At 44.3% G+C, this 22,935-nt stretch overlaps 2 protein-coding genes across 5 annotated transcripts in view; both read left to right on the forward strand.

Moving 5' to 3' along the window:
• The window catches only part of ppp2r2ab (protein phosphatase 2, regulatory subunit B, alpha b), a 14,602-nt gene extending 9,604 nt beyond the window's left edge, over positions 1-4,998 (forward strand). For all 4 annotated transcript variants that reach the window (XM_056431947.1, XM_056431946.1, XM_056431945.1 and 1 more), the window contains 5 exons: positions 130-307; positions 499-663; positions 2,213-2,382; positions 2,729-2,820; positions 3,387-4,998. In XM_056431947.1, coding sequence (XP_056287922.1) covers positions 130-307; positions 499-663; positions 2,213-2,382; positions 2,729-2,820; positions 3,387-3,666 — 885 coding nt within the window. In that variant the 3' untranslated portion in view covers positions 3,667-4,998. The remainder of the gene's footprint in view (positions 1-129; positions 308-498; positions 664-2,212; positions 2,383-2,728; positions 2,821-3,386) is intronic.
• Positions 4,999-5,274: 276 nt separating this feature from the next.
• On the forward strand, positions 5,275-13,235 carry bnip3lb (BCL2 interacting protein 3 like b). Its single transcript, XM_056431949.1, has 6 exons — positions 5,275-5,655; positions 7,761-7,965; positions 9,270-9,351; positions 11,035-11,138; positions 11,275-11,424; positions 12,545-13,235. Exons 1-6 carry the CDS (start codon positions 5,589-5,591, stop codon positions 12,591-12,593), a joined length of 657 nt encoding a protein of 218 aa, XP_056287924.1. The 5' UTR covers positions 5,275-5,588; the 3' UTR covers positions 12,594-13,235.
• The last annotated feature ends 9,700 nt before the right edge of the window (positions 13,236-22,935 follow it).

Consider the following 22,935-nt stretch of genomic DNA (forward strand, 5'->3'; position numbering starts at 1 on the left):
CTTTCTGAAATGCATCCTTTCTTATTAAATACTTCATTCTGGACACGCCTACTACACGTGCTCTGGTAATGACAGCCTGCAGATGGCGACGCGAGCCCAGTGAAAACGTCCCGTTTGTTCTTGTCTCAGGTGCCAGTTTTAATACCCATGGACCTCATGGTGGAAGCCAGTCCGCGGAGGGTGTTCGCCAACGCTCACACCTACCACATCAACTCCATCTCGGTCAACAGCGACGACGAGACGTACCTGTCCGCAGACGACCTCCGCATCAACCTCTGGAACCTCGAGATCACCGACCGCAGCTTCAGTATCCTTAAAATCCCAGCCGGCGTCTCAATTTGAGTATTTTCGTAATATATTTTCGGCCGGTGGATGGCGGGAGTTTTTAATTACGGCCCAATATGTTCTCTTTTTTTATTTGTATTCAGATGACATATTTGCGTTGTACACTTAATGGCTCGCCAGGTTGTGTTCCCTAACCCCGTGTGCTCCTTCAAGACATCGTCGACATCAAACCAGCCAACATGGAGGAGCTGACGGAGGTGATCACGGCAGCGGAGTTCCATCCGCTCCAGTGCAACACCTTCGTCTACAGCAGCAGCAAAGGAACCATCCGCCTGTGTGACATGAGGGCGTCGGCGCTGTGCGACAAGCACTCAAAGCGTGAGTTCGCCCACTTTTTTTGTGTTTTTTTTGTTTAGCTCACTTTTTTAAATGTAATTTTCATACAGTCACTTTCTTTTGTCAATTTTCCAGTTGTATGTCTTGGTACACGTGATATCCAGGTAGAGTGTACAACACACATCAAATGGTGCTCTTTCCAAGAAAGATAAAAAGAGGGCAAATAAGGATGATATTCATAAATAGATTGCATAACAAAATATTTAAAAAATGCAAATTTATATAATAGTCCACTCGTGAGTGTAGTATTGTATTTGCTTTATATTCTTTTCAGGATTTTGTGTGTGTGTGCACAGAGGGAGTTAACAAGAGTAGTTCAACCAGAGCAACAGACAGTAACAACCATTGTAGTAATAACTAGAACGGGCACTTGGTAGAGCGCATACCTTCGCATATCACAAGATTGGGCATATGATTATGAACATGTTGGCATTAGTTGCATGCCAATTGGATAAAAATTGACCGTGCTATGGTAAAAAGAAGATGTTGACCTATCCATGACCTTGACCTTTGATCCCAAAATCTAATCAAATGGTCCATGGATAATAACCAATCATCCCACCAAATTTCATGCGATTCGGTTTAAAACTTTTTTTGTTATGCGAATAACACGCATACAAATAAATAAATAAATACACGGCGATCAAAACATAACCTTCCGCATTTTCAATGCGAAGGTAACTATCATTGTAGTAATAACAATCATTGTAGTAATAACAATCATTGTAGTAATAACGCTGCGGCAGGACTCCACTTCGGTCCCTTTTCTTTCCCGCTTCCCCGGCATGTGGCTCGAGTCCTGGATTCATTGCTAAGCCGCCTGAATGTCGGTGAACTACATCTCATACCGATGGAGAAGAGAGAAGAGAGAAGAGAGGAGTTAGACGGTCACAAACCGCTCATCTGCGCGGCAGCAACACTCTGACATGACAGCATGACTAACTAACATGAAACTCATTCCAGTGGAAAGAGGAGCTGGTGGCAGTGAGAACATTCACCTGGAGCGGGAAGTGGATCGCCCCGAGGACTGAGGGGCCCACAAGATTCATGATGTCATTGTTTTTATTGTTTTTATTACCTTTAAACTTGTTAAACGTGTCAAAATGATGTCACTGTCTTTAAACTCCAGTTTGATATGCAGTGACAGCTAAAGCTTTTCAGGAGCTCCGCCCACATTGTGCGATAAGTTAACGGCGCCGCTGAATCTCTATGCACCGATTTATGATGATATTTTTTATTTATCTCAAAGGAAAACTTTATGCGTTTTAAGGGATCTGTTGGAAGAAAGGAATATGATATTGAGACGTATGTTTTCTTTAGAGTATAATCACCTGGTAATAACAATTTCACGTTTAGAACGAGCCACTTTACACCTTCACACGGAGCAGAAGGTTCCTCCACGGAGCCGGCCGTCATGTTTCCACAGCCCAGAATGGACGGATGCAACCGAATCCACCGGCTCTTTAAATCCCCCGTCGCACACCTTCAGAGGCTCACGCCTGCGCCGCGTTCTTTTTTCTCTCTCGTCCAGTGTTTGAGGAGCCGGAGGATCCCAGCAATCGCTCCTTCTTCTCCGAGATCATATCCTCGATCTCGGATGTGAAGTTCAGCCACAACGGACGCTACATGATGACCAGGGACTACTTGTCCGTCAAGATCTGGGATCTGAACATGGAGAGCAGGCCGGTGGAGACCTATCAGGTAAGGAAGCGGAGTAGCTGTGTGTGTGTGTCAGGTTCCAGGACATTTATCATGAATACTTTTGACCCATGCACCTTTTTTATTGTATAATGTTGAGACTGTGTTGTATAAATGCAGAGTTTCTCTTTTCCCCTTCAAAATAACGGCCACACCTTGTTTCCGGTTTTTTAAATATTACTTGTAATTACACAGTGACCACTGGAGGGCGCCAGAAACTCATGTTTTTAGCCTTTTCTCTGGCCTTTTGTACAGACTGAAGTTTATTTCCATTGTGAAGCACAAGGATGGCTAACGGTGCCGTGTGAGTCTCTCGGTCGCCCCTTACGTCTGACTCTGATCCTCACAGGTCCACGAATACCTGAGGAGCAAGCTGTGCTCGCTGTACGAGAACGACTGCATCTTTGACAAGTTTGAATGCTGCTGGAATGGCGATGACAGGTGAGGACATCAGAATCAGTTTTATTGGCCAAGTAAGTTTGCACAAACAAGGAATTTGACGAGGTAAAGTGTCTCAGTGCTTACACAAAATATACATTTCAACACAATACAATACAGAACAAACAGTGCAAAACAGTGCAACGGTCTAAGAAGTTTTAGAAAGTGACTTAAAGTATATACAAGAGGAATGGCTATATACAGTAGCACTGGGGTGGGGGGGGGGGAGGGTGAAAGAAAAGTCTTTAAAGCTGCATTGTCTTTGTTTTGTTGGCGCTGCCTATCTGGGTTTAAAATATGACGTCGTGATTTCAACGTTCTGACTCTAAAACCTACATTTCGCTGCCTTTTTGCATCGGTCTGATTTTATAAAAAGATTTATCAATTGGTTTATTTTGAAAAGGTGGCATTAAATTACTTTGAATATCAGCAGAACACCAACAGTGCAAGACTCTTTTTTTTCTCAGATTCACTCTTAAAACAGACATCTTGTGATGACAGCCATTGCTCTAAGATGGTTCATGTTCAAGGCTCACATACCTTTCTCTCTCCCCCCCTCCCCCCGTCAGTGTGGTGATGACCGGCTCGTACAACAACTTCTTCCGGATGTTCGACCGCGGCCAGCGGCGGGATATGACCCTGGAGGCCTCCCGAGAGAACAGCAAGCCCATGCAGGTCCTGAAGCCTCGCAAGGTGTGCGCGGGCGGAAAGCGCAAGAAGGACGAAATCAGCGTGGACAGTTTGGACTTCAACAAGAAGATCCTCCACACGGCCTGGCATCCCCAGGACAACATCATCGCCGTGGCGACGACCAACAACCTCTACATATTCCAGGATAAAGTGAACTAACGGCGCGACGGGGCTTCGAACGCGAGATCTGTCGCGGGTGTCGTTGTGTGTACCACGCCCCGCCCCCTCCCCCCACCCCTCGCCGCCTCGTCCAGGGTGACCTGCGGTAACGCCGGCGGTCAGCGTCCCTGTGTCCGTCGCTCCCGGGTGACCAGACTTTGCCACTTTGTTCTAGATGTGGACAGAGGAGGCCTCGCTCTTGCCCATCATCAGCCCGTTAGTGGCAGAGTAACACCTGCCTTGTTGTTTAAGCAATGTTGTGCCAATTCCTCCCCCCGTGTCCCTGCTTCCCCGCCCCGCCCCCTTTTTCTTTTTTTGCCAGCCCACCTGCCCTTTTCTTCCCCTGGGGTAACATGGGTAAACAAGTTTAATTTCCTTCAAATTCTGAATACAGACACCTTTATTTTTATAACTTCCCCCTCCCCCCTTGGTCCTGTGGTAGAAAATGGAAGAAAAAACCCCCACTTAATTAGTATGTCCCCGTATTGTCCTTTGCCATTGTGGTGTTTATTTTTCTAAGAAAAAAAATGCCTCTTCTCCTCCTTTTTTTTTTTTTTTGTATACACCTTTTTTTATTAATTCATCTGTTGTACTGTTATAGTATTCTTTGAGTATCTTCACATGTCACCCCTCCATTCATTAAACCAATGCGTACTCAACTGTCACAGTTGCGGGACCGCAACAACTTCAGCGGTTGCCACCGCCCCCCCCCCCCCATGTCCTGTCATCTTAATGCGTTGGTTCCTCTTCCTCTTTTGGTTTGTGTTTGACAAGTCAGGTATGACAGATGGCCTAATCAAAGATAATTATTATGATTGTCATATTTATATTAAGAGCGAGAAGAAAAGAAAAAAGTTAAATGTCACCAGATTTGGTTACGTCCCATTTTGTGAAATGAAACTGGACCTTTACACTTTTTATTATTTTGTTGTCTTTTTGTTTTGTTTTTTAGTGATCTTGAGTATTGTCTTCCCATGGTGCACCGCGGCTCCGAAGCAGTACTTCACAACAGGGGAAAGAAGAAGAAAAACACTGGACTCTTTGCTGCACCAATTTAAGTACTTGGATGTGTTTTTTGAAAGTTTAAAAAGAAATAACATTTGAGGCATTAAGTCACTTAAAGTGTTTGTTTTTTGTGTTCAAACTACTGCAGGCGTTATTACTGCTACTGTGTGTACTGGTACAATAAGCTGCGCAAGGATTTGCAGCGGTTGATGTCTCCACGCGTATTTAAAAAATGTGGACAGGTCAGACTATGTTGATGCCTCTAGTAATGTATAACTACAATTTTAAACTATGACAGTGAAGATAATAAAGGAACTACTTTTTGCACCCTTGTGATTGCCTGATTGTTGACGTCGCTGTCCTCCATTATCTAATGTTTATCTAATCTTCTGTACGTCGATGCCTCTCTTACGTCATCATAATCACCTTGATTGTTGTGAACACAGCTCGGGATCTGATCCGATTGACGGACCCAAAAAAACATCGGCCCTGCAATCAGCTGACGTGTCTGCAAACACGCGTGCACGAGCCGTGTACGTGCTCGTGCACACGCCCCCTCCTCCTACATAGGCATGAGCTCATTTCGTTTTGTTTGCTTGTGGTGCTTTCGATCAATATTGATGCACGCCGTCGCCTGAGCGCGTGCACGTGTGCCCGTTATGTAATGCCTATCCCTCTGGGTATCTCCGGGACGGCGTGACGTCAGCTCCGGAAGGTCTGAGCGGCGCGCGAGCGGCTGCTGGTCACAGACCAGCGAACGGCTGGAAAACAAACCGCAAGCGACGCGTTCGCTCCTCGGCAAGCCACGAACACGATAAAGGCCGAGAGTCGGAGGCCACTTTTAGGGTCAAGTGGACGACGGCGCGAGAGAACTGTGTGCAGAGAAGGTCGCGCGCGCCTTTTGCACGGACCCGTTTATGCGACCCGTGACGATGTCCGCCACCGTGAACGTTACTTCCAAGAACGGAGACTCCGGGCTTAACGGTAAGCTACATGTCACGAACAGCCTGTCAAGAGTGTTTTCTGTGTTGTAAGACGTTTATTGAGTGCTCTTAAATCATTAAACATAGTTTATTCTCCCAGTTTGGTCCTTTTTCCCCCTCTCAACCGACCAGGGGGTTGAAAGCGAGAACGCGATGTTCCGTGTTTATTGACAGCGGTGGAGCCAATCGGCGTCTCGGTAGCTTTTGACTGACGGTCGTATAAGCCAATCGGCGACTCACGCGAGGAGGTGTAGGCGGGGCTTAAGCTCTGTCAACAAGGCGAGGAAGTGAAATTGACCATTTTGCACGTAGTCGCAGCTTTTTACAGTCAGTGCTTTATAAAGAAATACAATAAACCGAATTAAATTAATTTAACTAAAAAATAATCTCTATTTTTAAAAGTAACAAAGGAATATCAAAATAAATCACTGACGAAATGATGACATGTTTTCCACTGCATCGTTTCATGTGTCACGTGAGCGTCCAGCTGCTGACATGGAACAAGCGACATGCATCAGCCAATTGGAGACGTTAAACGAGGGCCTGTTTATGAACCCTGCTGCACTCAGTCAGGGGCTTAATGGGAGCTGCTGTTGTAAAATACAAAAACAGAAAAAAGAAAAGCTACAACACTTAAAGGGGGGGGAGAGAGAGGGGGGGGGGGCGGTACGTGACATGGCATAATGCTATTTATGGCCACAGTGACAAGGAGGGCAGACGTTTTGGACATGAGGGGGTAAAGAGGGTGAGAAGAGTGTCACAGCACTTATTTTAAGAGAGGTGATTAATAGTTGTGGAGATGGCACATAGCTGGTTGATGAAAATGATATTCGACCCCGACTCACAACCCTCATGTTCCCTGTTATGAGGTGGAAGAAGCAAGCGACGAGTGTTCTCGAGGGGCCCCATAACCCTTCGCTGAGCGAGCCAGGAATAACCGCCGTCATGAACTCGTTGATCCAAGGCTGGTGTTGTTGACGGCGTCTTCAACCGGGACGCGCGAGGCCACAGCGGTGGACGATGAGGCCCCGTGTGCTCCGATATCGGAGACTAGTGTTATTTCTGGCGTTTCCTGGAGCTCTCGCACCGGAGTCCTGTTTGTCGAATACCTGGGATCTTCAGTCCACCCCTCCTCATCCTCCTCTTCGTCCTCGGCCTGAGCCTCAGCATCATTAGCTCAGAGGTCCCGCCTCCCTCTAAACCCACCCAGCAGCTGATAACTGCCCCGGTGGCCAGAATGTTCGGAAAGCTCCGGCGCCAGGGCGATGCGGGTCTTTTGTGGGAGACAATGCGCTGTCGCCAGCAGTCGTGCTGAGTCGAGGCCGGTTTTTACGAGGGGGGGGGGTCGGGCATCATTTGGGTTGTGTTCGTATAACTGGCCTGATGCCTGAACTGTGAAATTCAGTCACGCTGAATGCTCGTGTGGACATGGTGTTGACTCACTGTTATGGGGTCTTTTGCGTGAGGCACAGGGAGGTTATTATTCCAGACATGTTGCCACACAAGATGAAAACAAAGGACCCGTTTAAGGGACTCGTCTCATTTGCGTTCTTCTGGTATAAAATCAATAAAAAATGTAATATTCGTTGTTATTTGTGAAGTCCAGCTCTTTCACATTTGTTTATTGAACATTTTGCAGCCATGCCGACGAGATTGTGTCGATACCTTTTCAAAGTTTGACCATATAATCATACGGGATTAAATAAAAGTGTACATTTCTTTCTTTAATGGTTTTCTACCACAACCTTTATCTTGCTTTTTTTAAATTATATTTATATATTGATATATTTTCAAATAAATTTAAAGAGAAGAAATCCCCAAATGTCTTAATCTCCTTTTATTTTTGGAATATTAAATTCAAGTAAAGAAATTTAAAAAAATTAAAATGTTGCCCTGTTGCAAATGGACGAGGCGTCAATAAATGATGGTGCTTGGTGTTTTCTTGGAGCTGTAAAACAAAACGTGATTGCACTGGTGGGGACATAAAAACAGGTGTAAACATTTTGAATCAACCTTTTTCATTAATCAGTGTTTTGGGGTTTTGGTGAGAAACCACGACATTCAACGTCCTTCATCCGAATGAATGTTTCCCGCTCCTCCCCTCAGGGTCCTGGGTGGAGTTGGAGATGAACCGAAGCTCAGCCTCCGCGGCCCCGGGCCTGCTGCACCTCCCTCGGGCGGAGGAAGAGGAGGCCGTGGCGGGGGGGCTGGAGCACGTCCCGTCCTCGTCCTCCATCCACGACAACGACATGGAGAAGATCCTGCTGGACGCCCAGCACGAGTCGAGCCGCAGCAACTCCTCCTGCGACAGGTAGTGATACAACCACACACACACACACACACACACACACACACACACACACACACACAACCATCCACACACAACCACACACACACACACAACCATCCACACACACACACACACAACCACACACACACCTACACACACACACAACCATCCACACACAACCATCCACACACACACACACACACAACCATCCACACACACACACACACAACCATCCACACACACAACCATCCACACACACACACACACACATCCACACACACAGCCATCCATCACACACACACACACCCTACACACACACACACACACACACAACCATCCACACACACACACACACACACACAACCATCCACACACACACACACAACCATCCACACACACACACACACAACCATCCACACACACACACACACAGCCATCCATCTCCACACACACACAACCATCCATCTCGACACACACACACACAACCATCCACACACACACACACACACACACACACACACAACCATCCACACACACACACACCTACACACAACCATCCATCTCCACACACACACCTACACACACACACAACCATCCATCTCCACACACACACACACAACCATCCATCTCCACACACACACCTACACACAACCATCCATCTCCACACACACACCTACACACAACCATCCATCTCCACACACACACCTACACACAACCATCCATCTCCACACACACACACACAACCATCCATCTCCACACACACACCTACACACACACACAACCATCCACACACACACCTACACACAACCATCCATCTCCACACACACAACCATCCATCTCCACACACACACCTACACACAACCATCCATCTCCACACACACACCTACACACAGCCATCCATATCCACATACACACACACACGCACACACACGCCACCGTGAGCGAAATATAAAAAAAGTATACAACGTTTGGTGACGACGTCAATGATTCTCGTTATTTGCGATTCATTTGATTGACCTTTGACCCCTTAATGTATTAAATGAAAATAAGTTCCCAGAGTTACCGGTACACGTCGTTGTGTCTTTTGTTCTTAACTCTTGTGAAACACTGTCCTGTAAAAAACACTCTAATCTAATTATTTCTCTCTATATTTTTTGAGGATCCTTATTTTGATTTGAATCGTCGTCGCTTCATTGTGACGAGTGACGGGTGTCGGAGCCGCGCTTTCTCGATGTAGCCAGAAGTATCGATGAGTGAAATGTTGTGTATTCAAACTGCTCCTGTCTTTATTCACCGAGGCCTCTGCTTGTGCTTTGGGCCCCCAGCCCCCCGAGGCCCCACAGCCCCCAGGAGGAGGACGAGCAGATCATCTTCGACGTGGACGTGAGCGTCAGAAGAGAAAGCCTCGTAAGAGCTCGTGCGCCTCCTCAGGTTCTGAAGTGGTGTGTGTGTGTGTGTGTGTGTGTGTGTGTGTGTCGTCTGCTTTTAGTTTCCATGGAGATGGCTGCTGCGCCCGATGGGGTCCTCTCTTCTCTCGTTCAGCACGTCGTCATCATCACTGTCACTCTGTCTGTCCTTCAGCTACAAACAAAACTCCCACGAATGAGTCTCAATGTACACACACACACACGGGAACACACACACACATGCAAGCACACACACACACACACACACAAGCACACAAGCACACACACAAGCATACACACAAACTCTCACACACACACAAGCACACACACGGGAACACACACACACACACGAACACACACACACACACACGAATACACACACACGAACACACACACACACAAGCACACACACGCAAACACACACATGAACACATATGCAAACACACACATGAACACACACACACGCGAGCACACACGCAAACACACACATGAACACACACACAAGCATACACACAAACTCTCACACACACAAGCATACACACGGGAACACACATGCACACACGCAAACACACACACAAACACACACACACACACACGCAAACACACACATGAACACATATACACATATATACACACACACGTAAATACACACACACATAACACACACATAAATACACACACGAACACACACACACAAGCACACACACGCGAACACACACACACGCAAACACACACACACAAGCACACACACAAGCATACACAAATCACACACACAATACACATACACACACACACACACACGTAAATACACATGAACACACACACACAACACACACAAATACACATATGAACATATGTAAACACACATGAATACACACACACGAGTACACACAAACACACACATGAATACACACACAAGTATACACACAAACTCACACACATACATATACACACACACATATACACACATACACACACACACACACACACACACATACACACACACACACATACACACACACATACACACACATACACACACACACACACGCGTACTCACACACACACAAACGTACACACACGAACACACACACAAACACACAAGCACACACACACACCAATACACACACAAGCACACACTCACACCAATACACACACACACACACACACACACACACACACACACACACACACACACATATAAACACACACATGAACACACACACACAAGCACACACGAAACACACATGAACACACACACACATGAACACAAACACACACATGCACACACACACACATGCACACACACACAATCACATGCACACACACTCACACACATGCACACACACACACATGAACACACACACACACACACACTCACACACACACACATACACCCACCAAACCCACACGCACACACACACCATAAGCGCACACACACCACACGCACACATACCACACACACACACACATATCACACACAAATGCACACTCACGTACACACTCAAACTCACACACGTGCGCACTCTCACACACACACACACACACACACACACATATCCACATGCATAAATATACAGAACGTGTCTTGCTTGACTTGTAATGGTGATCAGGGACATAGAGCCTGGAGGCAGAGTTTGCTAAGTGTGTGTGTGTGTGTGTGCGTGTGTGTGTGTGTCTTCAGACGGAGGAGCATGCCTTGGACCAGGAGAGGGACATGGACATCCTGATGAAGGACGCAGACTGGGTCGCTGACTGGTCCAGCCGACCGGAGAACATTCCCCCCAAGTGAGTAAACAGCAACGGGGGACGTTCCCACGGCAACCCAACACACACACACACACACACACACAGCTGCCGCTCGCTCGTCGTCGGCCTGCAGCGCGCCGCGTCTCAACGCGACTGACGTTTTTTTTCTCCGCAGGGAGTTTCACTTCCGCCACCCTCGGCGCTCCGTGTCGCTCAGCATGCGGAAGACCGGCGCCATGAAGAAAGGAGGAATCTTCTCCGGCGACTTCCTCAAAGTCTTCATCCCCTCGCTGCTGCTGTCGCACATCCTCGCTCTGGGGCTGGGGTGAGGAGACGCGCCGCGGACCGAAAGTTTTAATCCAGCGTGGACGACCGACTCATTCGATGCAAAAAGTTCGATTTAAAAAAAGAAGAGAGAAATATCTAGTTGGGCCACTAGGGGGCGCTGTAGAACCGCGAGTCAGCCTCCCTCCCTCCACGTCTGCGTGACATCTCTGGCTGGAGCTCTCACTGACATCTGGGTTGTGAGAAAAACAAATACTCACCGCTTATTATTGTTGGTGTCAGTTTTCCATCTTCATCAGCTCTCAAAAGCTTTTAGAGAATATTCAAATGTCAGTCTAACTTGGGTGGGTGTGTGTGTGTGTGGGGGGGGGGGGTCCTTCTCGTGCTGAATTCATCCGATTCCAATTCTATTTTTCTATCGGTAGGTCCCCGAAATCCTATTTATAAAAACACAAGGACATTTCCCGAAATCAAATGAAATCCCGTGTCACGGGTAATCTCGTGGTTCATCTCGACTCCTCATCGTCTCCTCCCAGGACTGGATGGAAACTCGGGAATGTGATATTTAGATTAGATTAGATTAGATATTCCTTTATTAGTCCCACAGTGGGGACATTTCAGGATCACAGCAGTGGGTGCCCATTAGAGCATTAATAGAAAATAAAAATAAAACACAGTAACAATTCTAAATACTGGTACTAAAATACTAAATATACAGATTTAAAAAGTATATATACACACAAGGCAGTGAGCAAAGTGACTTTCCAGCAGGTTAAAGTGATATGACCACAGTACCGAGGTCAGATACGATTTTAAACATGTTCAGTTCTGCTTCGTGTTGAGATGTATTAAATATTGCGATATGATGCAATATTATCACCCATTTTGATCCCATAAGATAACTCGTTCACCCACTTCTTCTCACTTCCGTCCATTTCTATTTGTAATTCACGTCCGAGGGTCTCTCGTGGTCACGGTGCAAACGCGGGGGATGGGCAGCATCAAAACACAGCGGCTCGTTCCTGTGGTGCATTTTGGGAAAGAATCGTGGAGATCTGCGTCGTCAGGAATGTGACGAGGAAGAGCAAAAAGCGAAACCCTGTGAAGGTCAAGTGGCGATGTGTGTGTGACCTGCTTCCTGCTTCCTGTCTCCTCCACAGAGTGTACATCGGAAGGAGGCTGACCACGGCGCCCGCCACCTCCTTCTGAACCCCCCCCCCCCCCCCGGAGCTGAAGAGAAGTGCCTGAGGAGCGGCCGCGAGTCGCCGGAGAACGTTTTTCTTTTTGTGCCGTCGCAAGATGAACGGCCGTCTCCCCCCCCCCCCCCCCCCACACACACACACCCCATCACTGAGATAGGTCATGTCCTCAGGAGAAATGCATCTGCCTTTTCCCCCTCTCTTTCTCTCGCTTGTCTCCTCCCCCCCACCTCCCTCAGCCTTTTCCCCCTCTTTCTCTCTTTTTTTCTTCTTTTCTTCCCCTTTTCCGCTCCAACTACTTGATGTCCCAGTTTCGATCGGCACGATGACGCGATGACTTTTGGGTTTTTAACGGCATTTCAACCACAGAGGGATATTTTTTTTTACGGCAGTATTCTGGATTTCCCATTTTTGAGTGTCCATTTTATTTTATTTTTCGCAGAAAGATTGTGAGCGCACAGAGAAGTCGAGTTTGAAAGAAGCCTCGTTGTGGACGGCAGAGCCGACTGTGAAAAGGAAAAGAAAAGGTTTCCTTAGGATTTGCTCTTACTTTAATTATTGTGACGATGCATTTGCTTTGATTGTCTTTTTCCCGCCACATTGGAAGAATGAATCAGTGTTTTGTCATTAAAAATGACCTGAATGAACCTTTTCCCCTGAGTCACGCTTTGTTTATTATTATTTATTATCACTGTAAACATGTTGGATACCTTTTTAAATATGTATTACTTATCTTCATATGATTAGAAACAATCAGGGATTTAACCATGCGGATGAATCCCAGGGAATAAAGATTTTATTTGAGCTAAATGGTGCTTTTGAATTCCTAAATGTAACGATTTAAATTTGAAAATCATTTCCTCTTTTTAATGATTCTTGAGTTTTTTTAAACTAATGATCATTTGGGTTTTATTCACTAAATCTTCAGCTTCTACTTTTGAAATAATAATGCAATACAAATTCTGGTGTTTGACCAGCAGCCCAAAAGATATCAAAATATTAAATTTACCATAATATGGAGCAGTAAGTTTCAGAATTATTATTATTTTTAACTATAAAAGTCCTGAAACATCCAAGTGTGGTTCACATGGATGGGTATATACAGGACTGTCTCAGAAAATTAGAATATTGTGATGAAGTTCTTTCTTTTTTTTAATGCAAAAAAAAAAAAAACAAAAAATGTCATGCATTCTGGATGATTCAAAAACAATTTTATTAGCCTTTTTATTTTTTTTTTTTGAATTAAGAATTATACAGCATCCTACAAAACTCTTGAATCTATGAAAAAGTATACTTATCAAAGAAAAAAAAATACTAGTTGAATTGTAAACAAATCACTTGAATTGTAAAATTTTATATGTATATATATTATAATTATTATATATATAATTACTCATATGTAAACATATATATATGTTTATATATATTGAGTAATTACATATATAAAATTATATATATATGTATATATAGTATATATATATATAGAGTAATTTTATATATATATGTGTGTATATATAAATATATACATATATATGTATATGTATATATCCACTTATTTATGTGTATGTATATTTATAGAAATGTATATATATAATTATAATATATATTGAGTAATTTTATATATATGTATATATACAAATATATATACATGTATATATGTATATATATATAGAATATGTATATACATATTGATTAATTTTATTTATATATATATATATATATATGTATAATTACTCAATGTCTTCCCTCTCAACCAGTTGTCGGATTAGACAAAGTAATGAGCTTTTATTAATTTTCAGGTGGAATTCACATGAATTAATTATCACTGTAAATGTGCCGGATGTTAAATGAGCCGTTATAACAACTTAATATTTAAGAAGCCCAGAAGCCGTGAACAGGATTAAAATAAAGCTCAGAGGAGTAGAGTAATCTGAGCCTCGTGCAAAGGAGAACATTTTCACACGGAGGAAGTTAATACAAAGACTATTTTAGCAGAATATAAAACATGGCTTCTTAAAATCTGATTACATAACAGAAGACAGGAAACAGCAGAGGGGACATGAAGCCAAACATATGGACGGTGTTTAGTTGAAGCCAATAAATTAAACTTCCCAAAATGTTTCCTTTTAAGATTGAGAAGTATCATTTTTATCGGGTTGAATTAATGATCCTCGCTTATATATATATTATTTAAAACTGCTCCAGATGCAGGTTAAGCCTTTTAAACATGAAGGTGTGTGAAACAAACATAATGAGTTGAGTCAAATGCAGTGAAAATAATACAAATAATATAATACAAATAGAAAGAAATGAAAAGTAAAGTGCAAAACTAATAGAGTGTTAAACCCAAGTAAAACAAAGAAAGAAACAAAAGATAGAACTCTAAATTATGTCAATTAGGAATTATGTCACTGATCTGAACACACACACACATATATAAACACATGCATACACACACACACACACACAAAGACTGTAATGCAATTAAAAAAACAACTGAAATATTGCAAGCCTTTTATTTTTTTAATATTGCTGATTATGGCAGCTAAAGAAAAAAAAAAAAAATATCTCTCAGGAAACCCTTGCAGGTGTTTAATTTAATTATTAAACAATTCAAGTTGTTTTATACTATATACTTTAGTATACTTTTCTAATATTTCGGATATTTGAGTTTTCTTAAGCTGTAAATAATCAGCAATAATAAATCATAAAAAAGGCTTGCAATTTTTCGTTGATTTGTAATGAAATCAGAATGCACATTTTTTTTGTTTTTTATGCATTACACAAAAAATAAAAAATAACACACAAGCACACATTCCCACACACATACACACACACAAACACACACACTCACACACGCTCCCACACACACACACACACACACAAACATACACACTCACACACACATTCTCACACACTCACATGCTCAAACTCAAAAACACACACACATGCTTAAACACACACACACACACTCTCACACACACATTCTCACACACACACATAAACAAACAGACAAACACACACACACACATATAAACACACGCTCCCACACACACACACACACACACACATATAAACACACACTCCCACACACACACACACACACCTTGCCTCCTCCCCCTTAACAATGCCTGCTCCTCCTCCTCCTCCTCTTTTTCCTCCTCCTCCTCCTCCCTATATGGAACCTCAGAACACCTGTTTCCGGCCAATCCGGACACGGTGGGACGCGTGGCTCCTCCCACTGCAGCTGATACGGCGTTACCATGGGTTACAGGGTGGTGGCCAGCGCCGTCTCCATCCCTCTTGTGAGGAGACTTTTTTTCTTTCTCCTCGTCTCCTCAGCACCGCCGCGCTGCAGCGCCGTCACATCGGCTGCAGGCAGAGGGTCCATCGACGACTAATAACAAGAACTAATAATTCATTATATTTAAAAAATCCTATTCATGTATAAAGTACAGCAATGTCTTCTTCCTGATGACACGTGTCCCGTTTGTCTTTCCTCTCCTGACTCACTTCCTCCCTCTGCAAGGAGGAAGCAGGAGTGTGTTGAAGTGATGACACCAACTTTGATACAAAGAACATCCGTTTTTATTTTGTTCATCGTGTTTATTCATTTATAAGTGTTGTTTTTACACGTGTTTGTCCCGTATGGTGTCCCCTGTGTGGAGGCTGCTGCCTGGTCATCACTGTCAATGAGAATTGCTTCTCCATTGATTGGACCTGGACGGTTAAATGAAGGTCATATATCGATATATTTATTTTTAGATATCGAAAGAGAGCCAACGAGTCTTTGAGTAACTATTAGAATCATTTCTTTTCCCTCAGAGAATGTCGTAAACATGAAGGAAAGAAGGCGTTCTCTTCCATTTCTTATTCTCCCACATCTTTACTTCCTGGATGATTTTTTCTTTCCCTGCAAAACTTCCAGCCAACATTAAAACGTCTCATTCAGAGAAACTGCTGCGTGAACAGAACCGAAAAGAAACGAGCAGCAACGTCTTCACAGGGAGAAGAGAGGAGAGAGTCCACTGCTCACACACCATGCTCGATCTGACTCTGTCTCCCTCTCTCTTCCCCTCTCCCTTTCCCTCTCTCTCTCCCTCTCTCTTCCCCTCCCTCTCCTTCTCTCCCCCCTCTATTTCTCTTCCCCTCTCCCTTTCCCTCTCTCTCTCCCACTCTCTCCTCCCCCCCCTCTCTCTCTGTCTCTCTCTTCCCCTTTCTCTCCCTCTCTCTCTCCCTATCCCAGTCTCTCTCTCTCTTCCCCCCTCTCTCTCTTCCCCTCCCTCTCCTTCTCTCCCCCCTCTATTTCTCTTCCCCTCTCCCTCTCTCTCCCACTCTCTCCTCGCCCCCTCTCTCTCTCTATCTCTCTCTTCCCCTTTTTCTCCTTCTCTCTCTCCCTATCCCAGTCTCTCTCTCCCTCTTGCCCTCTCTCTCCCTCTCTCTCTCTTCCCCTCTCTTTCCCATTCTCTCCTCGCCCCCTCTCTCTCTCTGTCTCTCTCTTCCCCTTTCTATCCCTCTCTCTCTCTCCCTATCCCAGTCTCCCTCTCCCTCTTGCCCTCTCTCTCCCTCTCTTCCCCTCTCTCTCCCACTCTCTCCCCCCCCCCTCTCTCTCTCTTCTCCCTCTCCTTCTCTCCCCCTCTATTTCTCTTCCCCTCTCCCTTTCCCTCTCTCTCTCCCACTCTCTCCTCCCCCCCTCTCTCTCTCTGTCTCTCTCTTCCCCTTTCTCTCCCTCTCCCAACCCATCTCTCTCTCCCCACCTGTCTCTCTCTCTCTCTCTCTCTCTCTCTAATTATCAAACCCTGCCCCACCCTGAGCCCCTACGCTCTCGGCCTTTGTCTCGGCCCTTTTGGGGCGTGTCTGCTGCAACTTCAACATTTTCACTTTTTAGTTTCCAACTCTGACGTTTATGACTGTTGGCTTCTCCTGCAGAGATGACCACACACACACACACACACACACACACACACACACACACACACACACACACACACACACACACACACACACACACACACACACACACACACACACACACACACACACACACCCCAGGAGAGGAAATAGTATAGCAACAAAGCCATTTGCTGCCCACCATGTTGTTATGGCAACTGGTGGACGTGGACTCCGTGGTGAAATGTTCTTAATGGACACTTTGTGCACGAGAAGCTTTTTGTCTGCAACGTGAGTCAGTATTAACAATTCAAAACTACTTCCTGCGGTTCTCATTGATCGCCGTGCGGCACGGATTGATGTGCACGCCTCAGCTTTACATTCTCCACGGGGCTCAACTGAAAATGTGCAAACCGTCAATAATGCAGATGCATATTTGACAAATGAAACTATATAAGAACTTTGCTGAGGTGTATTGATGGAGTTTAATATCCATATATATGATGTTATTAATTGTCACGGCTCTTTTACGATGACTTGAGTTATTACTTTGATTATACAATTATACAATACAGAATTGGAGCACTTAAATAACCATAATATATAAATATACATACATATATTTAGACATGTATATATATATTAATATATATAATTAAATATATATATATGTATTAATATATATGTACATTTTATATATACATATACTTCGATATATTTATACTTCGATATATTTATATTTATAATTGTATATATATATATGTGTTAATATATATAAATACATACACCCCTAGTACAGTAAATATTCACGAAGCTCACTTTACTGACATATTGATGGAGTTGAATGAGTAAATTCGGAGAGTAAGATATCATAGTCACTCACTTTAGTCCCTGGTAAAAGGATTTAAAGAGGTACAATAAGAGGCCCTGTCCACCATCACTGTATCTTGGTGTACTGGAAACCCCACAGCAACTTACTGGATGGAGAGATTACAAGGGATATAACAAAGTGTTATTCTTTAATTGTATAACACTTTGAGTTTTACCAAAAAGCATTCTGAAAAACAACTACAGGTATCCTTAATCTGCAGTTACCAACCAGTTAATCCAGTTTAAAATCCCTCTGTTAATCCGATTCTGCCGTATTGCTTAACATCATCAGTAAGTATTTAATGATAAATGTCATAATAGTGTTCTAATGTTGTTATTATTCATTCACGACTCGGATGACGTTGACCTTTGAAGGTGCTCGCGCTCTCCTCTTCACATCTCCAGGTCTTCTGCAGGATCAACTCCATGACTGAAGCACACCTGCTCACCGGTGACATCATCATTCTCATCCCTGTGGTGCGGAGCCATGATGACATGGCGTCTAGACTGAAGAGATAACTCATCATATTGTTATTGCTCCCACTTTGACCCCAATGGCCCCTCCAAACCACAACAAGTGATACAATATACACCACAAAAGCCTCACGTGGTTTCATTACCACCACCGGAATGACTGTGTGTGTGTATGACTACTGGACTCTGTACTCTGTAAAGCGACTTCGGGTGCCTTGAGAAGCGCTATATAAAATAAATGATTATTATTATTATTATTCCCCATTCATCCCCAATGATACGTTGAACAGGTACATGTTGTGTTTAAATATGTTAGAAGGGACTTCTAAATGTTCCACCCTTTGTGTTCAGTGCAAGATGTCTTATTGTATATTTGACTGCATATTGTTCAGTACATTTTAGATGCTGTCTGTCTGCAACAAGGCCATCATTTGTATTTTGTTTTTCTTTCAGTAAAACATTTGAAGTGTTTCAATGCAATGTTTTGAATTAATTTCCTTCTATACAATATTCTTGAAACAATGCATTCATTCAATCTCAAAATCAAATAGTATAATTATTTTAGAAGTAAAGCCATTACTTAAAGAAATGAATGATCTTATAAAGCAATACATAATGTTATATTAGTGATTCGTTATATACACGCGTATGTATGTTGATCTTAAAATTGTTATCTCAATAAATAATATAAGTAATCTAATGATTTAAGTGAAGTAATGTGGACTTATATATGTGTACTGCATCCATAAGGTTCTATGTTAACACCATTTAGTTTCCCATAAGAACTTAAATAGTTTGAGGCAACGGCTTTCCACACAATATTCACATTAGTTCTGAATATCAGTTTAGGGAGGAGGGGGTGAATATATTTAATATTTTTCAGCAAGTACCTAGAGGTCTGTTTACAGTGTGTAAAGGAAGAAAACATGTTTAAAGAAATAGAGCAGGCAGAAGCTGAGACCATGTATTTTACCCCCCAGTAAGTGGGGGTCAAACTCCGTAAAAACACTGGCTCCTACAGTTCCCACAATGCACCTCGTGGCATCGTTTCACATGCGTTTTGTTCGTGTTACGTCGGAGCTCAAGAGACGCGTCTGGCCGCGTGCCGGTGCTGAAGGGACAGCGCCCTTTGCACGCGGTCCTGCGGGGCGTGGACCTCCGGGGAGCTGTCCGCGGTGCTGAACCCTTCCTGACCCGGGACTGTGTGCCAGAAACGCCCCTCTGAGAGACGCAGGGGGCCCCGCAAGGGGCCCCGACCAGGGGCGTCTCCAGGGGCGTCTCTAGGATTTTGATACATCTGGGGCTTAGCCAGTGCAGCTGCTCGCCATGTTGGTGCCCTCAGCATAACTCCTTCATGATGCCCCCCTGAGATAGGAAAGTGACCCACGGCGAGCGTTGTCGACGGGGGGGGGGGGGGGCTAGTGAGAGTGTGCTCACCTGCGTGCGGAAGTGTCGGCGCGCATCACGGCAGAGCGATGCGACCCGAGAAGTGTTAACGGGGGTGCTGAGCGATTACATATATCACTCGTTCTATTTTGTGGAGCCCCCTCAGGACTTGGTGCCCTACGCGCAGCGCGTAGTGCGCGTTATGGGAGCGGCGGCGCTGGGCGAGTGAAGCAGAAGAGTGAAGCAGCGACATTTTGAGACATAGAAACACTCTCAGACAGCAGCTTGCTGTTACGTGCGCCTGCTGCCAGCCTGACTCCGCTGTTTTGGGTGAATGACGTCACGTGCGACCTGGAGGTGTTAACCACTTGTGTGCCAACTCTTTTTAATTTTTTAATTTTTAAATTAACATTCGGGGCTAATTATATTGTTTTAGCCTGACGCCACTGGCCCCGACCATCATGACATGACATGATCCCCCCCCCCCTAAACCAATAACTAAATGACCAATCACTTCCGGACTCTCGGATCGGAAGTCCCCCCCCCCCCCCCCCACACACACCTACAGGCTACAGGTAATCCCTCCTCCTCCTGTAATGTGACAAAGCTGAAGTGTGTGCATATTTCGCAGGGAGGAGATCTCGTTCATTGAGCCCGGAGGAGGCTCGTGAGTAAGCAAATCCATTAGATTTTCTCCCATCTCTCTCTCTCTCTCTCTCTCCCCCCCTCCCTCTCCTTACAGTGGGAGTGTTTTCACGCGGGCATTAGCTGAGCCGTTCTTTTGTCACAGTGCAACCACCTGCGCTTGAATACCGGCAAAAAGAAGAAGAAGAAGAAGAAGAAGAAGGCGGTGGCTGTCCAGGAAAAGGGGGAGAGAAGAAGAAAAAAAGCAGCTGAGAGACTCTTGAGTATCTGTGCTGCTGTACTTCTTCCCCCACCTCCCTCACCCCCTAAAAAAACCCCCAACCTCACAGTTCCCCCCCACACCCCCTACACACACCTACACACCTACACACACACTCACACATACACACCTGCAAGGCATGTCGGCCGCCAGGGATGTACCAGACTTCTTCAAGAGCATCGGCTCCGACAGCCCGTCCAGGCCCAGGCAGAAATTCTGTGGCATGTTCTGCCCGGTGGAGGGCTCCTCGGACCGCAAGACGCTGGACTTTGACGCCCTCTCGGCGAGCAGAGGGAAGAGTGCCGGGCGAGTCATCGACCGGCAGACCGACATCTCACAGCCGCGGAAGGTGGAGATCAGGGAGAGCACGGGGAAGGAATCTCTACAGAACCTGGACGATAAAAGGGTAATTCTCACCTATTTTTCTTCCCATGATTGCGCATGTTTTATTTATTTTTAACATATATATTATTTAATTGAATCTGTCCATCTCTCCGCATCTAAATTTCCGCCCAAAACATGCACGTCGATTCCATCTCCAAACATGTGTTTCCAATTGCCTCCACTCGTTTGAGTTTGTGTGTAAAGCTTGGTTCATGTATGCCTATAGAGAATAAAACTTAGGCATTGCCTACGTTACCCAGAAGGCAGTGCGACGCAACGGGGGAGGATAGACGGAGGGGCCCACGCATGCAGAGCAGCCAGAGAGGGAGTGCCCCTTGTGAGTCGAGGCTTGCATTGGTGTTGTGTTTTTGTGTGTGTTCTTTTTGCTGCACAGGCTGATGGTACACACCACTGTGTGTGTGTGTGTGTGTGTGTGTGTGTGTGTGTGTGTGTGTGCTCATGAGGAGCATGAAGCACCTACCCTGCAGGTATGAAGAGAGTCTGAGTGGGGAAATAAATCAGAGAAAAGCTGGTTCTGATGGGACAGGCCCGGGACAGGCCAGCGGTGTGATGCGTGGTTGCTGCATTAAGTGAATTAAGTTCTTCCACCGCAACGTTGAGGGTGTGGGCCTGATGGACATGGCAGTTATGACTTGCAGAAGGCAACACTTTTTTTCTGCTGCCGGTTCAAGCTCACCGTCCGGCTCCTTTTGGGCTCTGACAGTATAGCGGTGACTTCCTTTACTTATATATGTTTTAATAACTTAACATCCATGTGGAGTGGCGCCCTGCAGCCTCATGTTGCATATTGATCGTCAGCATGCAGCCATGCGAGCTGCTAAACCTCCTCATGATAACTCTGTTGAACTCTTACATGTGGAGTATATATAGCTGGCTCCGCTCCTCTCTGATTATATATATATATAATATATATATATATATATATAATATATATATATATATATATATATAATATATATAAATATATATTATATATATATATATTATATATATGTATACACGTTGACATGAATTGATTCGCTCCGGCATATATATATATATATATTAAGACGGACACAATTAAACAATGGAATGTTTAATAAAATAATAATTAATAACATAATTAGCAGACTGCAGTGGTGGAAAGTAACTGCAGTACATTTACTCAACTGTACTTACAGTACAACGAGTACATGTACAATATTTACACATTTAGACTCCACTTCTTGTCAGATGCAAATTTTGCATTTTTCTTTTTTTTTTACTCGAACTTTGATTCCTATTCGTAATAAACAATATGATCAACAACTATTGAATGAAATAGATTGTATGTGGTGCAGTGGTTATCAGGTGCAGCCTCAGTGAGAAGGTGTGTGTGTTCGCTCCTTGGTCTTTCTGTGTAATGGTATCTATATATATATTTAAAAAATATATATATTTATAT

The sequence above is a fragment of the Pseudoliparis swirei genome, chromosome 15 (assembly GCF_029220125.1).
Source record: "Pseudoliparis swirei isolate HS2019 ecotype Mariana Trench chromosome 15, NWPU_hadal_v1, whole genome shotgun sequence".
Taxonomy (NCBI): domain Eukaryota; kingdom Metazoa; phylum Chordata; class Actinopteri; order Perciformes; family Liparidae; genus Pseudoliparis; species Pseudoliparis swirei.